At 48.9% G+C, this 18,687-nt stretch overlaps 3 protein-coding genes across 6 annotated transcripts in view; 2 read left to right on the forward strand and 1 right to left on the reverse strand.

Moving 5' to 3' along the window:
* Positions 1-12,039, forward strand: part of LOC310689457 (erythroblast NAD(P)(+)--arginine ADP-ribosyltransferase-like) — a 44,759-nt gene extending 32,720 nt beyond the window's left edge. Inside the window, exon 3 of the mRNA XM_083467203.1 lies at positions 10,379-12,039. Coding sequence (XP_083323329.1) covers positions 10,379-10,455 — 77 coding nt within the window. The 3' untranslated portion in view covers positions 10,456-12,039. The remainder of the gene's footprint in view (positions 1-10,378) is intronic.
* The window catches only part of LOC310689470 (GTPase IMAP family member 2-like), a 153,127-nt gene continuing 137,546 nt past the window's right edge, over positions 3,107-18,687 (forward strand). Inside the window, exons 1-3 of one of the 4 annotated variants that reach the window (XM_083467238.1) lie at positions 3,107-3,262; positions 4,866-4,890; positions 5,756-6,606. In XM_083467238.1, the coding sequence (XP_083323364.1) occupies positions 4,872-4,890; positions 5,756-6,513 (777 nt within the window). In that variant the 5' untranslated portion in view covers positions 3,107-3,262; positions 4,866-4,871 and the 3' untranslated portion in view covers positions 6,514-6,606. Of the gene's footprint in view, positions 3,263-4,865; positions 4,891-5,755; positions 6,607-18,687 lie in introns of those variants that run through there. The other 3 variants (XM_083467239.1, XM_083467235.1, XM_083467237.1) reach the window with 3 other exon arrangements.
* LOC310689330 (GTPase IMAP family member 8-like) overlaps positions 16,406-18,687 on the reverse strand; it is a 100,673-nt gene continuing 98,391 nt past the window's right edge. The window contains 1 exon segment of the mRNA XM_083466900.1: positions 16,406-17,842. Coding sequence (XP_083323026.1) covers positions 17,040-17,842 — 803 coding nt within the window. The 3' untranslated portion in view covers positions 16,406-17,039.

Consider the following 18,687-nt stretch of genomic DNA (forward strand, 5'->3'; position numbering starts at 1 on the left):
CCGGGCTCCCTGGTTTACCGAGGAGCTTCGGAAAATGAAGCGGGACCTCAGACGGCTAGAGCGAGTGTGGCGGGGTGCCCGTGACGGAGCCTCAAGAACATCTTATAGGGTTTTTATGAAAACCTATGAGATGGCAGTGAAGGCCGCTAAGAAGTCTTACTTCTCGGCCTCCATTGCATCCGCTAGCTCTCGCCCGGCGCAATTATTTAGTATAATTCGGTCTTTAACGTCCCTTGAAGGACAGCCAAATTTAAATAACAATCTGACACACAGCTGTGAGGCATTTGCGAGCTTTTTTGCGGAGAAGGTCCTGTTGCTCCGCCATGACCTCCCTGCCAATTTGGATACAATAAAGGAACTGGAGGCCCCTCGACTGTCCTCGGGTCCAGTATTGGACCACTTTGACTGGATATCTCCAGCCGATGTGGACAGATTCCTCCAAGCTGGAAAGCCCACCACCTGTCCTCTTGACCCGTGCCCGTCATGGCTGATTAGAGCGTGTCCAGACGAGGTGCGGGGGCCCCTGGGGGATATCATCAATTTGTCCCTTGGCACCGGGATATTCCCAGGGGAACTGAAGGAGGCGGTGGTGCGTCCGCTCTTAAAGAAAACATCATTAGATCCCTTAGATCTATCCAATTACCGCCCGGTCTCGAATCTTCCATTCCTGGGTAAGGTGATTGAGAGAGCGGTTGCTGAACAGCTTGGTAGGTTTCTGGATGAAACATCTGCTTTGGATCCATTCCAGTCCGGCTTCCGTGCTGGTCATGGGACCGAGACGGCTCTGGTCGCCCTAACAGATGATCTCCGCAGGCAGCTGGATCGAGGCGGGTCGGGGCTGCTGATTCTTCTAGATCTGTCAGCAGCCTTTGACATGGTCGACCACGAACTCCTGGACCACCGCCTTGCCGACGTGGGGATCCAGGGCACAGTCCTTCAATGGCTGCACTCGTTTCTCTCTGGTCGGGGACAGAGGGTGGCGCTTGGGGGGGAATTGTCATCGCGTCACTCCTTGGTGTGTGGAGTGCCTCAGGGTGCGATTCTCTCCCCGATGCTTTTTAACATCTTTATGCGCCCCCTCGCCCAGCTTGTCCGGAGTTTTGGGCTGGGTTGCCATCAGTATGCTGATGACACCCAACTCTATCTGTTGATGGATGGCCATCCTAACTCGGCCCCAGACACACTGACCAGATGTCTGGAAGCTGTGGCTGGATGGTTACGTGGGAGCCGGTTGAAGTTAAATCCTTCGAAGACAGAGGTCCTCTGGCTGGGGCGGGACGATATGGGATCGAGGGGGCAACTCCCATCTCTTGCGGGGGTGCAATTAGTGCCAGCACCGTCCGTTAAGAGTTTGGGTGTAATCTTCGATACCTCCCTCTCTATGGAGGCGCAGATTACAGCTATAACAAAGGCGGCATTTTTCCATCTCCGCCAAGCTAAGCAGTTGGCCCCTTATCTCTCTCGCCCTGACCTAGCCACTGTGATCCATGCGACGGTCACCTCCAGACTGGATTATTGTAACTCGCTCTACGTGGGGCTGCCCTTGAGACTGACCCAGAAACTCCAGCGGGTGCAGAACGCCGTGGCGAGACTCCTTATGGGGTCTTCGCTGCGAGATCACATTCATCCGGTGCTATACCAGCTGCACTGGCTCCCAGTGGAGTACAGGATCAGGTTTAAGGTGCTGGTTTTAACCTTTAAAGCCCTATACGGCCTAGGACCCTCGTACCTACGGGACCGCCTCTCCTGGTATGCCCCACAGAGAAACCTACGGTCTACAAATAATAACACCCTCAAGGTCCCAGGCCTCAGAGAGGTTAGGCTGGCCTCAACTAGAGCCAAGGCCTTCTCGGCTGCAGCTCCAACCTGGTGGAATGCTCTGTCACAAGAGACTAGGGCCCTGCGGGACTTGACATCTTTCCGCAGGGCCTGCAAGACAGAGTTGTTCCGCCAGGCCTTCGGTCAGGGCGCAGCCTGACTCCCTCCTCTGGCAACCTGCACAGACTTTTGTTTAATCGGTTGCCATCAATTTGATTTTAACTAATTTTATAATGAAATATTTTTAGAATGTGTTATTATTTGATTGTTTATTTGATTGTTGTTAGCCGCCCTGAGCCCGGCTCAGCTGGGTAGGGCGGGATATAAATAAAATTTATTATTATTATTATTATTATTATTATTATCCTCATCATCTTTTAAAAAGTGATGGGGGGAGAGGCGTCAGCATGACTTAGCTTATGGGGTTCATGAAAAGCTCCACAGCCATTTACAAGAGTCAAATACAATCCTAAAAACGCGTAAGCATAATAAACATCTCCTTAAGGGGATCGAGGGGGCCCTGTGGGCGATGCCGAGCAACATCATGACGTCATGCGTGTGATGCTGTGTGAAGCTGCATGACATCATGCATGCGACATTGCTCAACACCTTGAATCTTCTGTCTTCTTTGGCGATCCCTCGTAGCTGAGTAAGATTGCCTTCCATAAACACAGTTTTAACAGTGACTTTGGAGGCCAATTCTGGATCCACACGTCCTTCCACATTGGGGACATTGGCTTCCAGGTGGGAGTTGATCACAGCATGGATTTGCCAAGCGTGCCTTCCTCTTAGCACGTTTCTCCCTTTTGTCCTGAGTTCGAGTGTCTTCCAAGCCCATGACACCTTTGGTCAAGGCTGTTCTCCAACTGGAGCGCTCGCAGGCCAGTGTTTCCCAATTGTCGGTGTTTATACTACATTTTTAAAGATTTGCCTTGAGCCTTTGAACCTCTTTTGTTGACCACCAGCATTACACTTTGTGAGAACACCCTGAATATTAGGAGACTCGTCCCCCTCAGCCCCTGCCAGGCATCATTCTGTGCACTTCTCAGTCTAGTATGGTGCTGATGATGTCAAGGCTGCAAGTTCGATGGGGCAGCTGCATATTCCTGCACTGCAGGGGGGCTGGACTAGATGACCCTCGGGTCCCTTCCAACTCTATAAGTCTCTGATTCTGCGACCCTCTCGTGCGCTCGCCTTTTCTCTAAGCTGAAAAGCGCCCGACGCCGCCACCCACCGCCCAAACCAGCTGCTGGTTCTCCAGGCATCCACTGGGGGGAAATCTTGTCCTACTCCTTCCAAGCAGAAGAGGACCTAATTCAGCTGCTACTTTCATTTTCCCTTCGGAGAAGCAGCTCGTCTCTCGCTCCCGTTCACTGCAGGAAAACTCAAACCGGCGTGGAAGGCGACGAGGGACGAGGAAGGATCTGCCGAAGCAGCTGAGGAGGTGAGGTCTGCCATCTGGGAAGGGCCGAGTGGTGGAGAGATGAGAGGAGGGAGAGAAGGATCTGGTTGCAAAGGGAGCCCCTGCTGCAAGAGGACCCGGGAGACGCCCCTTGTCCCGCAGCCCTGGGCAGCCTCTCCGCGCTCCTGGGCGCACCTTCCTCGCTCAGAAGCAGCTCCCTTCAATATGTCCAGACACACCAGGCTGGGTCCCTGCCCTCTAGCTTCCTAGGGAGGCAGCAGCTGGGTTTAGCCTGTTGCAACAAAAGGCAAGGAAGGATCCCTTAAAGGCTGGTCGACCGACTGTGGCTTAAGAGTGCGCCCGAACTGGGGCTTCTCTTCCACCACAAACAGGAACAGGGCAGTTGCAGGATTGTGTTTGTCAGGGACACTGTACTCTTTCCGGCGCTTGCTGAAACTATTCCTTACCCTCCCCAATGTTTTTCCGATGAAAATAGGGACGTCCTATCCCATAATAATATTAATAATAATAATAATAATAGTTGTATTATTTGTACCCATCTGACTAGGTGGCCCCAGACACCCAGGGAGGCTTCCAACGTGTATATAAAAGCATAACCAAACATTAAACAGCTTCCCTCTCCAGATGTCTTCTAAAGGTTGTCTAGTTACTTATCTCCTTGGCTTGTGGGTTCCGCAACTCCAGGCCCTCCAACATTTCTCTGATGATCATAGGGACATCCTAAGCCTGGATGTCTCTGTTGGTTAGAGCCAAGGTTGCAGGCTTGATCCCCGTTGGGGGCAGCTGGATATTCCTGCATTGCAGGGGGCTGGACTAGACGACTCTCGGGGTCCCTTCCAACTCCCCAATTCTATGTTTCTATGATTCTAAGGAAAAGCAAGACGTTCTGGGATCACATCTGAAACCGGAGGCGCTTCTGTAAATCTGGGACTGTCTCTGGACAAGCCTATTCAGATGCTTAGAAAGCTGGCAAGACTTTTAATCTGTTCTTAGGTCTTGTCATTTTAACTTTTTAACTCCGCTTTTAAGTCTTTGTTAATTCTTCTTAATGGTGATTTTATCTTTTGGCAAAATGCTTTGAGATTCTTTCCCCCCCTGTTTTTTACAATCAAGGGATGCATATTTTTATGAAATGAATAAATTAAGCAAAGACTCCACCAGAATATAAATTTTATTATTTGAACCCCACACTTCTGACTGGGTTGCCCCAGCTGCTCTGGGCGGCTACCAACAGATCTAAACACATAATTGATGTTTTATTATGTGGCTTTATGTCATATAAAGCCTTATATGTTTAGACTGATGTTTGCCAGGCGCTCTCTTCAGGGTGAGGGGGGTGTTCTTCTGCTTGCAATACGTGAAAATAATATTTGAAATTAATAATAATTACATTTTTAATTGAATTCTGTTGAAGTGCCCCCTGAGGAAAGAGCCACAGCGTTTGGTCACAGTTCAGAGGGCATTTCCTTTCTCATTGCTTGCAAAATATTCTGAACATTTTTATGTCTGAAATGTACTGTTTCTCCTTTGAGATACCACATGTCTGAACTAGGGGTGGGGTGCTGGGTTTGCAGATGGAAGGCTGCCTGAGAAGATCATCTTGATTTCTTGCCATTTTTTTCAGGGGAAGATGGACTGGACCAGAGGAGGTAAGGAAGGGTTCCAGTGACTCAGAGGCAGATTGACTGCTTGGGGTGGGGTGGATTATTCCAGATCTATTTCGCAGGAGTTTTTCACGGCACCCCCAATGACATTTATTTTATTTATTTGCAGAAAAAATATTGTTATACCAATGTGTAATATTTTGGGGATTTGGGAGGTGGGAGGTGCCTGGGTGGGATGACGCACATCTGCAGGAACCTAGAAAGATGCCCTCGGCTGCATCAGGCCACTGGTTCGCCCGGCTCATTCTTGACTGCACTGACCAGAGCTGGGAAAAGGAACTACGTAGTGCTTGTTCAAATTCAAGATGCATATCATAAATCCCTGCCTATTTTCCAAAAAACTAAACCATTCAGTATTCCATTATTGCATCCATCAAAACTTATTTACACTGTTGAATTTATCAGGTGTACACAAATGTTTCCCAATCTGTTCCTCTTCTGCTTTTATTTATACATGTGTACGCTTTATATAAGGGACGCGGGTGGCACTGTGGGTTAAACCCCAGAGCCTTGGACTTGCCGATTAGAAGGTCGGCAGTTTCCGTGCGCTGCTCTGGTTTGCCAGAAGCAGCTTATTCATGCTGGCCACATGACCCAGAAGCTGTCTGCAGACAAACGCCGGCTCTCTCAGCCAATAAAGCAAAATGAGCAGTGCAACCCCAGAGTCGGTCATGACTGGACCTAATGGTCAGGGGTCCCTTTACCTTACGCTTTCCATATGCATTCAGTCTCTCTGAGGATCAGAAAACAATATAATTCTCAACAATCACATATTAAGAGGGATCCCACCAGAAGTGGTTGCTCTGATATTTTTGCTGACCAGCTCTTTGCTGTCTTTCAAAACCCGCAGGAAATAGGAGAGAACTGAGGATCGTCCTTGTGGGCAAGACTGGAGGCGGCAAAAGCGCCACAGGAAACACCATCCTTGGCCAGAAGCTCTTTGATTCGAAACTTCAGGCCAGGACAACCACCTTGTCCTGCCAAAGGGCGTCTTGCACTTGGAGAGGCCATCCTGTGTCCGTGATTGACACAGCGGATATTTTGGGCACAGGAGATTGCGATGAAAGGCTGGACCAGGAGACCAAGCGCTGCCTTGACCTCTCTCAGCCTGGCCCTCATGCGCTCGTGTTTGTGACCCAGGTGGGCCGCTTCACCGCGGAGGACGAGGAGGCAGCCCAGCGAGTCCGGGAGATGTTTGGGACAGAGGCCATGAAGCACACCATCCTCTTATTCACCCGCAAAGAAGCCTTAGAAGGCGACTCCTTGCGGGATTACGTGATGCAGTCAGATAACGAGGCTGTCCGGAAGCTGGTCCAAGAATGCGGGGGGCGCTTCTGCGCTTTTAATAACAGGGCGGCATTAGGAGAACGGGAGGACCAGGTCTCTGAGCTGATGGAGATGGTCCTGGAGATGGTCGAGGGGAATGAAGAGACATACCTGGAGACGCCAATCATGGAGCCAGAGCTTGGATCTTACATCTGCAGGAAAAGGGCCAAGGAAGAGGGGGAAGGGAAAGCTCACAAGGGTGTCAGCTACAGAAAAGTATTTATCTTCATATGTGTGTGTGGTGCAGGGCTTTACTTTTTTCTTTATAATCGTTCCTCTTAATATCTCCCCTTTAGCAAAGCTGGGGATTTTTAAAGCCAGCCCACCTGCTTCTTATGAGGTGCCAGGAGAAAAACAAATAAACTAATGAACAAACCGGATTGTCTGGGTGCAATGTCCTAAGAATCACCTGCTTAGTATTTTATTTGTCATTGTATCAGTTGCAATGCCCCTGTGACTCTGGACAAATAGGAACAACAGAGCATGTGCTTCTCCACTTCCTATACTATAGAGACTTTTGTATTAGCCTCCTCTCCCCATTACACCATAAGTACTCCAAGGTGCACAGGACAATTTTATGCCTCGCTGCTGCTGTCAGATCCCAACCCTGCTACAACATACGACGTTGCCAGGTTCTGCACAGCAGCGCTCAAGATCCATCGGATGATGACCTGCACCACAAACTAGATTTAATGAACACTCACATGATAGTGCTCTCTAAACTGATAGTTGTAGTCTTTTATATACTAATCTTTTATTCTTCTCCACATCCATTTAATGCTCCTAACCCCTCTTTTAATTTCTTTTAGATTCTTATAGTCTTTTAGATATACCTTCTGTTTTAATACTTTTTAGCTTTCCAAAATGTTTTACAGATTCTAAATGATTGTACCCCACCCTACTTATTCTGGTCTATGGCCGTAATCAAGATTTGATTGATTGATGATGGATTGCATCAGTTCATTCCATTTCTGAATTACATGTCAAACCAACTGAACAGAACAAACGTAACAATAGATGCACATATGAAACTGTTCCACACACACAGACAAGGAAAACGACCTCACATATATGAACCTTACCAAAGCCAGTACTAGGGCTGGGCGATATATTGTCTGAAACTGGTTTGAAGTCTGTATCTTGATATCGGTTTCATAATATTTGAGCAGGCAATATATCGCCAATCATGATGTGTGTGTACTATGCAGAAATCACAATGTGGGGAAAACCGTGAAGCCAGTCAGTGCCTCTACACAGCTCCATCCATACATCAGACATTGTGATATATCGGTATATCATGGTGTTTAGCTGGTGATATATGGCCATATTGAAAACCAGGTATCTGTTCCCATCTATAGCTCCATCCTTATTTCAGACATTGTGATATATAAATGTCATTGCAATGATGAAAACCAGATATCGCCATGCCCTAGCAAGTACAGATCAAAATCCCCACTTGTTAATGGGGAGGATTTGATCTGGGTGGCAAACCATAATTATTCCCACTTAACAAATAGGTGACTGGGGCTGACTGCACACAGGACATTTAAGTTGCATGATTTCCCACAGAGAATTCTGCGAACTGGAGTTTGCGAAGGGTGTCTGGGATTGTTGCTCTCTGGGAGGTGAACTACAGTTCCCAGGATTCCTTGAAGGAAGTCATGAGCTTACTGTTCTTTCAACGTGTGACACCGACCACTGACGGAGTCTCAAACAAGCATGAATGAATGTCCATAAAGAAATTTTGAAAAGAGGAAGAAAAATGGTTTTGGGGAGGGGGGTATTCAGAATACAGAGAAGCCGGTGTTTAACCCTTTGCCTGCACACAATTTCCCCTCTCTAAATTCTCCTGATGACAAACAAACATGGTGCTGATAGAAATATATGGCAACCTGTACTGTGGAATGCCTTCCTATCGGATGTCAAGGAGATAAGTAAATATACAATGTTTAGAAGACATCTGAAGGCAGCCCTGTATAGGGAAGTTATCCATGCTTGAAGTTTATTATATTTTTGTATATGCTAGGAGCCGCCCAGAGCGGCTGGGGCAACCCCGCCAGATGGGAGGGATACAAATAATAAAATTATTATTATTAATTATTATCTTTTCCCTTGACAGGGACTTAAGGCAGCTTAGAGCTAAACTTTTATTTCATCATCATCATCATCATCAATTTTATTTATATCCTGCCCTCCCCAGCCGAAGCCGGTCTCAGGGCGGCTAACAACAATAAAACAGTTCAACAGTACAACACAACACTCATTCCATTTATCTATTGAACGATCCCTTTCCTCACATACTCCAGAGCTCAAAACACACCAGAGCTCAAAACACATGTACAAAAACATGCACCCCAAATTTTTATCTCAAAATGATCTTTGGCAAGTTCTGGGTCCCCTTGTCATTGAAGCGCCTGGTGCCTTCTGCCTGCTCTGCCCAACCCAGTGACCCAAGTCGTCACAATCCCATAAGCCAGAGGTTTTCAACCTTTTGGGGTCCATGGTTCCCTGGACCAACTGCATTCTTTCTGTGGCCCCCCTGTGGGGCTCAGGAGCCCAGTTATGCCACCCCTTGCCTGCAGAGCTGGCAGCCCCTCACCCTTTTTCGAACACCCTCCCTTGTGGAGGGTTCCCTCAGCCTCCTCTCCCCTCTCCTTGGGAGTCCTCCGGGTGGCCTCTGCCCCTGGTCTCTGAGCTGCCCTCCTGCCCCATAGAGAGGTGGCTCCTCACACTGCCCCACAGGGGCCTGGGAAGAGGGTGCCCCCAGCTTTAGTGGCCTGACGGAGACAGGCCAAAGGTGAACGTGAGACCAGCACCTTAGTCATCTTGGGCGGCAGCAGCGGGTACTGCCAGGCCAGCATGGCGGAAAGGCTCCCCTTTGGCACTGGGCACTCAGCTCCCAGGCAGGCCTTGCACACAGCAAGCACAAGGAAGGCCAGCACAACGCCTGCCTGCCTGCCAACTTGTCTGTCCATTCCCAACAGCAAGGGCTGGCGGACTGGCTGGCAGGGCTCCCTCGCCCACTTGCTTGCTTACTCTGAGGCGCCTCAACTCCTGGCACCCAGCACCGCCTGGCCAGCCCCAGAGGCACCATTCACCTGGGGAGCTTGTAGCCAGGGCTGATGCAACAAACAGCCATGCAAGTCTTTGGGAGGGAGAGGTGTGAGAGGGCATCTGAGGAGGGAGGGAAGGAAAGAGGGACAGAGGCCAGGGTTGCCCATGGCACCCCTGACCATCATTCAAGGCGGCTCAGCTGGCCGTCCGCCTGGCCGGTGGCTTCTCGCTGCGTGTCCCGGCTCCACTCCAGGCAGGCAGGGTTAGCAGTGGCGGCTACCCAAGGAATGCGCTGAAGATGGCGGCCGGCCAGGGAGCTCCAAGAGCGGCTTGCTGGAGCTGTGGGTACTGGGCAAGCAGTGGCTGCGGGTGCTCATCACCCTTTCTGACGACTTATTGAGCATCAGCCCCAGCAGCAAGGGCACCGACGAGCCGCTGCAGCTGCCCACTGCCCCCAGCCCCGTGCAGCTGAATGGTGGCGAGCCAGGAGCCCCTGTCCTGGACTCCCTTGCCAACATCAAGCGCACCATGTGGATCGTCAAGCAGGACATGGAAGGGCTTGGCATCAGTATCAAAGGCAGCCAGGAAAACAAAATGCCCATTCTGATTTCCAAGATTTTTAAGGGCATTTGTTTGTCACCAACAGGAAAAGGGTTCCTGGATTTATTACTTCTCCCTAATACAGAATGAGATGGGCATTGCCGGGTTGCCATATGTCCTCCTTTTCCAGGACACGTCCTCTTTTTCGTGGGTAGAGAGTTAGAACTTGAAGTTGGCAAATGTGTCCTCTATTTTGCTCTAGAAAGGTTCTTTTTAGAGGGCTAACGGTGCCCTATATCTGGGATGGGGACCCTCAGGACCAGGAGCTGAAGGAAGATGCCTCAGGACTCTCCCTTTGCCACAGCCCTTTGCCTCCTGGGCTTCACTCCTCACTGGCTCACCTCTGCAGCCTCCTCACATACTTTTCGCGGTGTGGAATGTGCTCGTGGGGTGAAATAATGCTGAGAGAGAAACGGGGGTGGGGTGGATGTCCCCTTTTGGAGCATGAAGGATAATAATACATGAATGACTCATGTTGTGGTTCTTGTTTCAGGTGGGAACTATGAGGACGATGCTGTGGACCAGGGGTCACCCAACGTTTTGGACCAGTGGGAACACTTTGAATTCTGAGAAGGTGCTGTGGGTGCTGGTCACCAGAGGCGCCAGCTTGTGAAAGCGACTGGAGGAGCCAACGTCGTCTGTGCAACGGCACGACGTCAGGAGGAGCTGGGGGCAGAGCTGAACGCAGCAGCTGTGTGGCTTCAGTGGTCAGTGGCTCTGCCTCTCCTCCTCCCAGGGCCACCACCGACAGGAGGTGCTTTGAACCTCCTTCCCTTCCACAGCAGGAAGAGGAGGAGCCAGAGGCCGGAGCTGGGCCACCCTTGGCTCCACACTCCGCCTCCCTGCTTTTTGAACATTGGCAGGGTATCCATTCCACCCATAATATGGGGGAGGGGGACAAAAGGTCTCGGCCCCCAGGAGCTGGTCCCCTGCCAGTCACAAAATGGCTGCTTTGGGGATATGGAGCAGCACAAAATCCTAGCCTATTCAAAGGTGAACACCAAATCTGGTTGGACACATACCACGTTGAGATCCAACACACTCCCTGCTGTTAAAGACAAAAAGAGGACAATGGGAGCTAAGATGATCCCCAAATGTTTTCCATAAGCCAGGAAGGTGATAAATTTGGGGACACGTTGATCTCTGTCCTTGTTTGGATGATGATCATCTGGGCATTTTGTGCAACGTTCTGCACGTGAGGAAGAGGGAAAGAGTGGCTTCACCATCACTTACCTCCAGAACCACCTGAGCTCAATTACATTATGAGAATATATGATGCTGTGGGGGAGGTGAGGAAATAAGAATTTGTCAGTAGGTAGAGAGAGGGAAAAAAATATTTAGTTCATTTTTTAAAAAAAGTTTACCCTTGTTACTGCCCTTCCCTCAAGGAGACAGAGGTGGTTCACAAGGTTTTTCTCATTTTGATCAGCAAAGCAACATTGTGCTCTATGATTGAGAGGCAATGACTTCTGCAAATCAGTTGCATTGAATGACTCCTGCCTAATCCTGAAGACATGCCTCTTTCCCTTTGCTAATGCAAACAGTTTCCTATTGCTTCCATACAATGTTCCTAGAAGTTGTATTGCAAACATTTCCATATAAGGCATTGTTAGCGCTGTGCTTTTACTATGTTAAAAATTTGCCACTTTTCATCATTTGCCAGTTATTCTTCATAATTTTCCAAATCATTGCCTTTTTCATGTGGCTTGGTATAAAATAGCAAAAAGGAACGCGTTGTGAGCAGTGCAAGCTGAGTCCTCTCTCTGCTGATATTGAACTCCAGAGATGGCTTCCTTGTGGTCATTTCTTTCAACTCACTTCCTGGAATTGAGGTGAATAAAAATACAGAAGCCAAGAAGGATCCAAATTCAACAATTTATTCTGAATTCTCACAAAAAAGTATGAGTGAATGTCCACAACGAATTTGGGACAATAAATTCCCCCAAGGAACGCCCTCTCCCTTGCAGTTTCTCACCTTCCTGTGCCGAGAAAGGTCCCTTCCGCACACAGAGAACAAGCAGAGCAGCAAACAGGCTTTGCTCCACAATGCTTAGTATTCATTTCATTGTCTTATTGCATTTATAGAGGTAAAGAGACCCCTGACCAGTATGTCCAGTCGTGGCCGACTCTGGGGTTGCGGGGTTCATTGGCCAAGGGAGCCGGCATACAGCTTCCGGGTCATGTGGCCAGCATGATTAAGTCGCTTCTGGTGAACCAGAGCAGCGCACAGAAACACCGTTTACCTTCCCGCCGGAGCGGTACCTATTTATCTACTTGCACTTTGATGTGCTTTCGAACTGCTAGGTTGGCAGGAGCAGGGACCGAGCAATGGGAGCTCACCCTGTCACGGGGATTCGAACCGCCGACCTTCTGATCTGCAAGCCCTAGGCTCTGTGGTTTAACCCACAGCGCCACTCACATCCCTTATTGCATTTATATCCAAACCCTATTCTATTCTATCCATTACACAACAAAGACTGGGAGATTCATGCTTCATTTCAGGAGCACACAGTCTTGACAGAATAAAACTGACTAAAAATGGATCACCCACCTCCCAAGTTTGTAAAATACTGTTAAGTTTTGCTGCAGTGGTTTTGACTGCTTCAAACGGGGGCTCTATACAGCCCCCACTTGTTCTTCAGAAGGAAAAATGAGGGTGAAGGAGGGGTTTTTTTGTTTTTGTTTTTAACCAAGGATGACCACTGGGAAGAAAACCGGTAGTTAAACAGGTAGTTAAACAGCCATTTGAGTCCAGGTGGGGAAGCACCAAACACCTCAATATATCTTCACTTACAAATGAGGCCTGGTGGGTTGAAGGGGTGTGTGTGTGTGTGTGTGTGTGTGAGAGAGAGAGAGAGAGAGAGAGAGAGAGAGAGAGGAATTGTGCAAACAGAGTAATAATAAATAAAATCCCTGAACCTTGGAAATGGCCAGAGTTTCCCTCCTGCAAGTGGGATGAGTCAGAGCATCCTTTGGACCCCTTTGGACTCCTTTGCATTACTGTGTCACCACCTTCAAAAAACAACACAGAAGGAGGAATAAGGAAATATCTTACTAAGGGAGACCCAGGAAATGAGGAAACAGAAGAGGCGTGTAGGGAATCTTTTGTTGGGAGAGTGCTCTGGGCTATCTGCAGCCCCCGGATCTCCAAGCGTCCTCTGGTGAGCATAGCTCTGGAAAAGGGATCCCCTTCTTCTCCAGGGCGCTCCAGCGACATAAACCAACTTGATTTATGCACACTAATCTTCTGGCATTGCACAGCAAGTAGAATGAACCATCCGTAGATCTCAACTCCCAAATATGGGAGCGGAGCAACCTCTATGGGTTTCCTCGGGAGCAGCGTCCCCGGAATCTTATCCCCGAAGTTTTGGAGCCCCCAAAAAAAGAAATAAAGGCGAAAGTGAGCGACATGCAGTTCCTTTCGGGGCCGCGGGAGGCAGACGCAAACGCGGGGCGCAACAGCGAGGGCACTTTTGGTTTCGTTTCCATCCACCCGGGCGGAGCTTTTGCGCACCAGCTGGGCGGGCGGGGAGGGGCGGAGGGGGGCTCGGCAGCGGCTCTCCAGGCCCCACAATCCCCGCTTTGTCTCCCGGTCCTCGCGCATCACGCGGGGAGACTCGCGCAAGAGGACAGCGCGGGCTGGGCGTGAGGACTCCTGCTGCCCTGGGCAGGCTTCGTGCCAGGAGGAGGGACCTCGGAGGGATGGACTTGGCATCGCCCATGGGCCCCGATCCCCCTTCCCTCTTGCAAGCTGAACGGGGACAGCGCAAGGCGCTCCCCACGCCCGGTCTCCCCGGGTCCCGCCTCTGGCCAGGGAATCAGGAGGGAGATGCGCGCCACGGCAGCGCGCTCAGATGAGCTTCCAGGAACCCGCCGCTCTCCCCGCCCTCCTGAAGGGCGTCTGGGAACAAAAGGAGGCGCGATCGTGGGATGCTGAGCTCCGCGTCCATCCACCTTCAAGGCTGAGAGATTCTGGCACAGGGCCGGATCGAGGTATAAGCTCAACAAGCCAGAGCTCAGGGCCCCACTCTCGGGGGGGGGGGGAATTAAAGGATGCACATTTCCGAAATATAAGATAAAAAACAAATAAAATAAAACGTACATCCAGCAACAGTGTTTGTGTGTTGTGCAGGCTCCTATGATGTAAGTCTTGGGCCCCGCCTGCTGGCCTGCTCCCTCAAATTTCCCTGCTTTGCTCCTTTCTATATATAGGGTGCCTACATCCTGCTATTTAATTAATAGTAGTTTGCATCATATATTTACACCTATTATTATTTCATGCTATAGCAAGTTTCTGGAGACTAGATGATGAGTCTTTGTAAATGGTGTTTCTAAAGGAACTTTTTTTATTGCCAAATGCCAATGTGTTTGCATTATTAAGTTCATTATGAATAAATCATTTTAAGTTAGAGCTTAATAATTATTTCACTATTAATATACTTCTTAATTGTATTTTACTATTAATATACTTCTTAATTGTATTTCAGTTCCACAATTACTTTGAAACCCCCCACGTATTTTGTTATGTGCAAATGGCTCTAGATACCTGTGAGGTCCATAAATCACCATATAGCATATATTAAACACAAAAACAGTGACAATTTGTGTTGACAAAGGACAGCTGGACATAGAAAGGGCCCCATTACCTTCAGGAGCTGAGGGCCTCATCAAACCTCAATCCGGCCCTCTTCTGGCACACGCAAAATGCATTGTGGGTGAGCAGCTCGTGCATGGAAAGGGGCCATTTCCCTAGCCCCCCCCCAAGTGAGCCTGAAAGATGCGACTTCTGGAGGAGAAATGCCCCTGCGAAGTGTGGAGTATGGGCTTGTCTCTGACGCCCTGTTGTCACGCAACTCGCACTTTCCTGCAAGCAGGTCAGACAGAATGCTTGGACAGCGAGCCGGTGTTTGAAACTCCCATTTTGCGACACTTCATTCAAACAGCGAGCAGTTTCTGACCTCTGGGCGCAGTTCTGATTTCAGATTAAAACTGCAGAGCGGAAGGAAGGGAGGACCTTTTTCTGCCTCCCGACTTCCAGCTACTCTCTGAAGAAGAGACCCTCTTACGAATATTAGGGGGGTGGGCAGGGGAAGGACTAGACCATGTGAAAAATGAAGATAATATTTTAGCCGCAGTTTATTCATTTTCAGCTTTGTATTCTTGCTAATAAAAAAGCGCACCTAGACATTCCGTTGTTGCTCCCATAACCTCGGTTTAAGGTGCCATTGAGTTCCTAGCTTTCATTTCTCTGTTTCTAACACTGCTGGAAACGACCTTGGGGTCATTATGGGATGGACAGTTCTTTGCCTCTCTGCTTCTACCAGGGAGGAGTTTCTGGAACAGCTGAGATGCATGTGAAGGGAACCAAACTTAGAATAACATTCTAATATCTGAGCAATTAGAGAATTCATGCAGCTTGATGAATGGAAAATATTCAAATTTAGTACAAACAGTCTGTAGCAAAACCATCTTCTTTCACTGCCGTTACCACCAAATATGACATGAATATATGGCTCCCACCATATATTTCAAAATACCAGTAAACCCCAGTTCACCCATCAGCCCCTGGGGTAATTTCCAAGTGGTTGCAAAATAGCACACCTTCCTTTTTACAATAAATAAAACATTGGAAGAGTTTGTTTTGTTTCCAAAGGGCAAGTCTTAGAAGCGGATGGTTCTGCTGACTCAAAAGGAGGGTGCAGAAGACACTCACTCCCCCCCCCCCGCTGTGTGTTTGTTACCAATGAGAGGAAGCAGGAGAAAGTAGGAGTCATGTCAACTTATTGAGAGGGGAAGGGGAAAGGAAATCTGCCCAAATGGAAATGAGAAGCATCAGGTGTGCAGCGGATACCAGGTGTCCGTTGCTGAGGCAGAAAGAGCTAAGTGATCTCAGAAAGGGCAGAAAAGGATGTTCCAGCTGCCTTGGAGCCTGGCCTCATAGACCAGCAGCTGCCAGTATGTTTTCCAGGGGCACAATTGTGCCCTCGACACCTTCCCCTGGTGAACACAAACAGCCACTGAACTCCCCATGCCCACTGCCAGGGCCTGAGAGGGTTTTAAAGGCTCCAAGCATTTAAAATATGTTTGTGCCCCCATATATATCTAATTCAACATATGAACAATAAGCTCATATTGATGGCCACCAACATGGATGACTTTAAAACAGGATTCTTGATTTATTTACCACACACTGGCTTGTCCACCTTTCCTCAATCCCACCCCTAGAAAACACCGGTCTGAGTGGTTTCCCCCCTTTTCACACTCCTCTCCCATGGAACACCATCCAAATCAGAGCAAACATCAATTCCTGGGAAAGACGGTTGACATTTGCTCCAACTAAGCTCCAAGGAGAAGGTTTCCTGTGGAGAGGCAGAAAAACAAGAGGAAGTGTGGATAAGCCACAGAATTCCATGGATCCAAAATGTGAAACCCACTTTAGGCTTAAGGAGGTTGTGAAAGCAAGGGGGATGAAGGAATAGTGCCACGCGGAGGACGTGCAATAATGATGGGAGAACGCAAATTATCCTGCTGTGTTTATTGATGATACTGCTTCCGTTTACATTGGAGGACGAGATCTTCCTGCTCCTCCTCTGCCTTCTTTGGAAGCTTTGCCGGATTCTGGGACAAGGTACGAACAAAGGGAAACCGTAAATGCCTGTTGGAAACAAACCGTAAGTGATTGGTGTGGAGTCAAGAGAAAGGGGAAAAGATGTCAAGGGGGAGAAGGAGGGGGGGAATTCTTAAATAAGCAAGAATTTACCTTTCCCCCCTTAAGCTCATGGAAGGAACCTCAAATGTCATCTAGCCCAACACTTCTGCGGTCTCTCGATAGGGAGCCCTCCCCCCCGCCTCTGCTTAAAAACCTCTAATGAAATAGCATTTGGGGGGGGTGTTAAATGAAGGGGGGAGAACCGCGTGTGCCACCTTGAACTTGGAAGAAAAGGTGGGATATAAATCCATTAAATTAATAAATTCTTCCCCAGGAACATAAAGTTCTTCATAATGCTTTCATTTTTTGTTTTACTTTTGAGCTGCTTGTTCAGCTCTTACCCTCAGGAGCAACTGAAAACAGCCCTGTTCCACCCTCCTTTTCCAAGTTTGAATTTGGCTACCATTTAAGTCATCAGCAATTGGAAAAGACAGGGGCCCAATTCTCATTCTTTGCACCCTACCTCCACCACCCGATGTTTCGATTTCTTCTTCTGCTGCCCTTTGGGGATTCCTCCAGCATTCATTTCATCTTCCACTGGTTCCCCTGCTGCTGTCTGCTTTGAGGTCTCCCCAGGATCCCTTCCCTCTGACCTCAGTGACATCTCCATCAGACACGGCTTGAGATACGGCTGGTCCCCGTTCTCCTGAACCACCTTCTCAATCAGAGACAGCAGCTCTTCCGCCTGGCTGGCCCTTTCCTCTCCCGTCCCTCTGTTGTTGAAAGCGCAGCAACGGCCCTTGCATTTTCTCACCAAATCCTGAAGAGGTCGGTTTCCAGATAGCTCTATGTACTCCTCTAGGCTTTCTGTCTCTAGGTCTTCTTTGCGGGTGAACAAGACAATCATGTACTTTGTGGCCTCTGGGCCAAAGACCTCCTCCACCCTCTTCATGGCCACAGTGTCTTCCTGGGTGAAACGACCGGCCTGCGTCACAAACACCAGGGCATGGGGACCTGGCTGACAGAGAAAGAGGCACTTCTGGACTTCCAGAATATAATGATGTGTTTGAAGACGAGCATCAAAAATGTCTGGAGTGTCAATGACGACGACTTGTTTCCCCTTCCACCTCTCTGCTCGGACCTCTCTGCTGTAAGTCTCGGTCACTGGCTTCGGGGAGAGTTTGGACTCAAAGGTCTTCTTCCCCAGAAGGGTGTTTCCTGTGGCACTTCTCCCTCCTCCCGTCTTCCCGACAAGAACAATCCGTAGATCTTCATTGGGGTTTCTGTTCTCGTGTGCTTTGGCGGTCTCTGGAAAGAAATTAGGAAGATGTCTAGGAATCCAGGACTGAACTGTTTTAAAGGGATGTCAGTTTCATGGCATGTTGCAGTAGCCCAACTGAGAGATTACCTCGTAGAAATACTACCCAGGTTCTTATTCTCAAGAAAGACCCTAAGCTGGCATGTCAGTCAGGAGTGAAAACAATATTGACCTGGCCACACTCACACCTTGGAGACCCAAGTCAACAACTATTCCTACAGTACCACTAAGTCTTGTTCCTTAAGGGAGAGTTTGCTGCTCATTCCAGATTTGTGGACCTGCCTTTTGCCTGGGAATTCGCCCCCTGAATTGCCACCATGCAGAGTCCATACACTGCAACAATTCCCCTAAGCACCTGGGGAGTATAGCATCTAGATCAAGGGAAGTAATAGTGCCACTGTATTCTGCTCTGGTCAGACCTCACCTGGAGTACTGTGTCCAGTTCTGGGCACCACAGTTCAAGAAGGACACTGACAAACTGGAACGTGTCCAGAGGAGGGCAACCAAAATGGTCAAAGGCCTGGAAACGATGCCTTATGAGGAACGGCTAAGGGAGCTGGGCATGTTTAGCCTGGAGAAGAGGAGGTCAAGGGGTGATATGATAGCCATGTTCAAATATATAAAAGGATGTCATATAGAGGAGGGAGAAAGGTTGTTTTCTGCTGCTGCAGAGAAGCGGACACGGAGCAATGGATCCAAACTACAAGAAAGAAGATTCCACCTAAACATTAGGAAGAACTTCCTGACAGTAAGAGCTGTTCGACAGTGGAATTTGCTGCCAAGGAGTGTGGTGGAGTCTCCTACTTTGGAGGTCTTTAAGCAGAGGCTTGACAAC

Source organism: Podarcis liolepis, assembly GCF_965112155.1.
Source record: "Podarcis liolepis genome assembly, chromosome: 12".
In the NCBI taxonomy this organism is placed as follows: domain Eukaryota; kingdom Metazoa; phylum Chordata; class Lepidosauria; order Squamata; family Lacertidae; genus Podarcis; species Podarcis liolepis.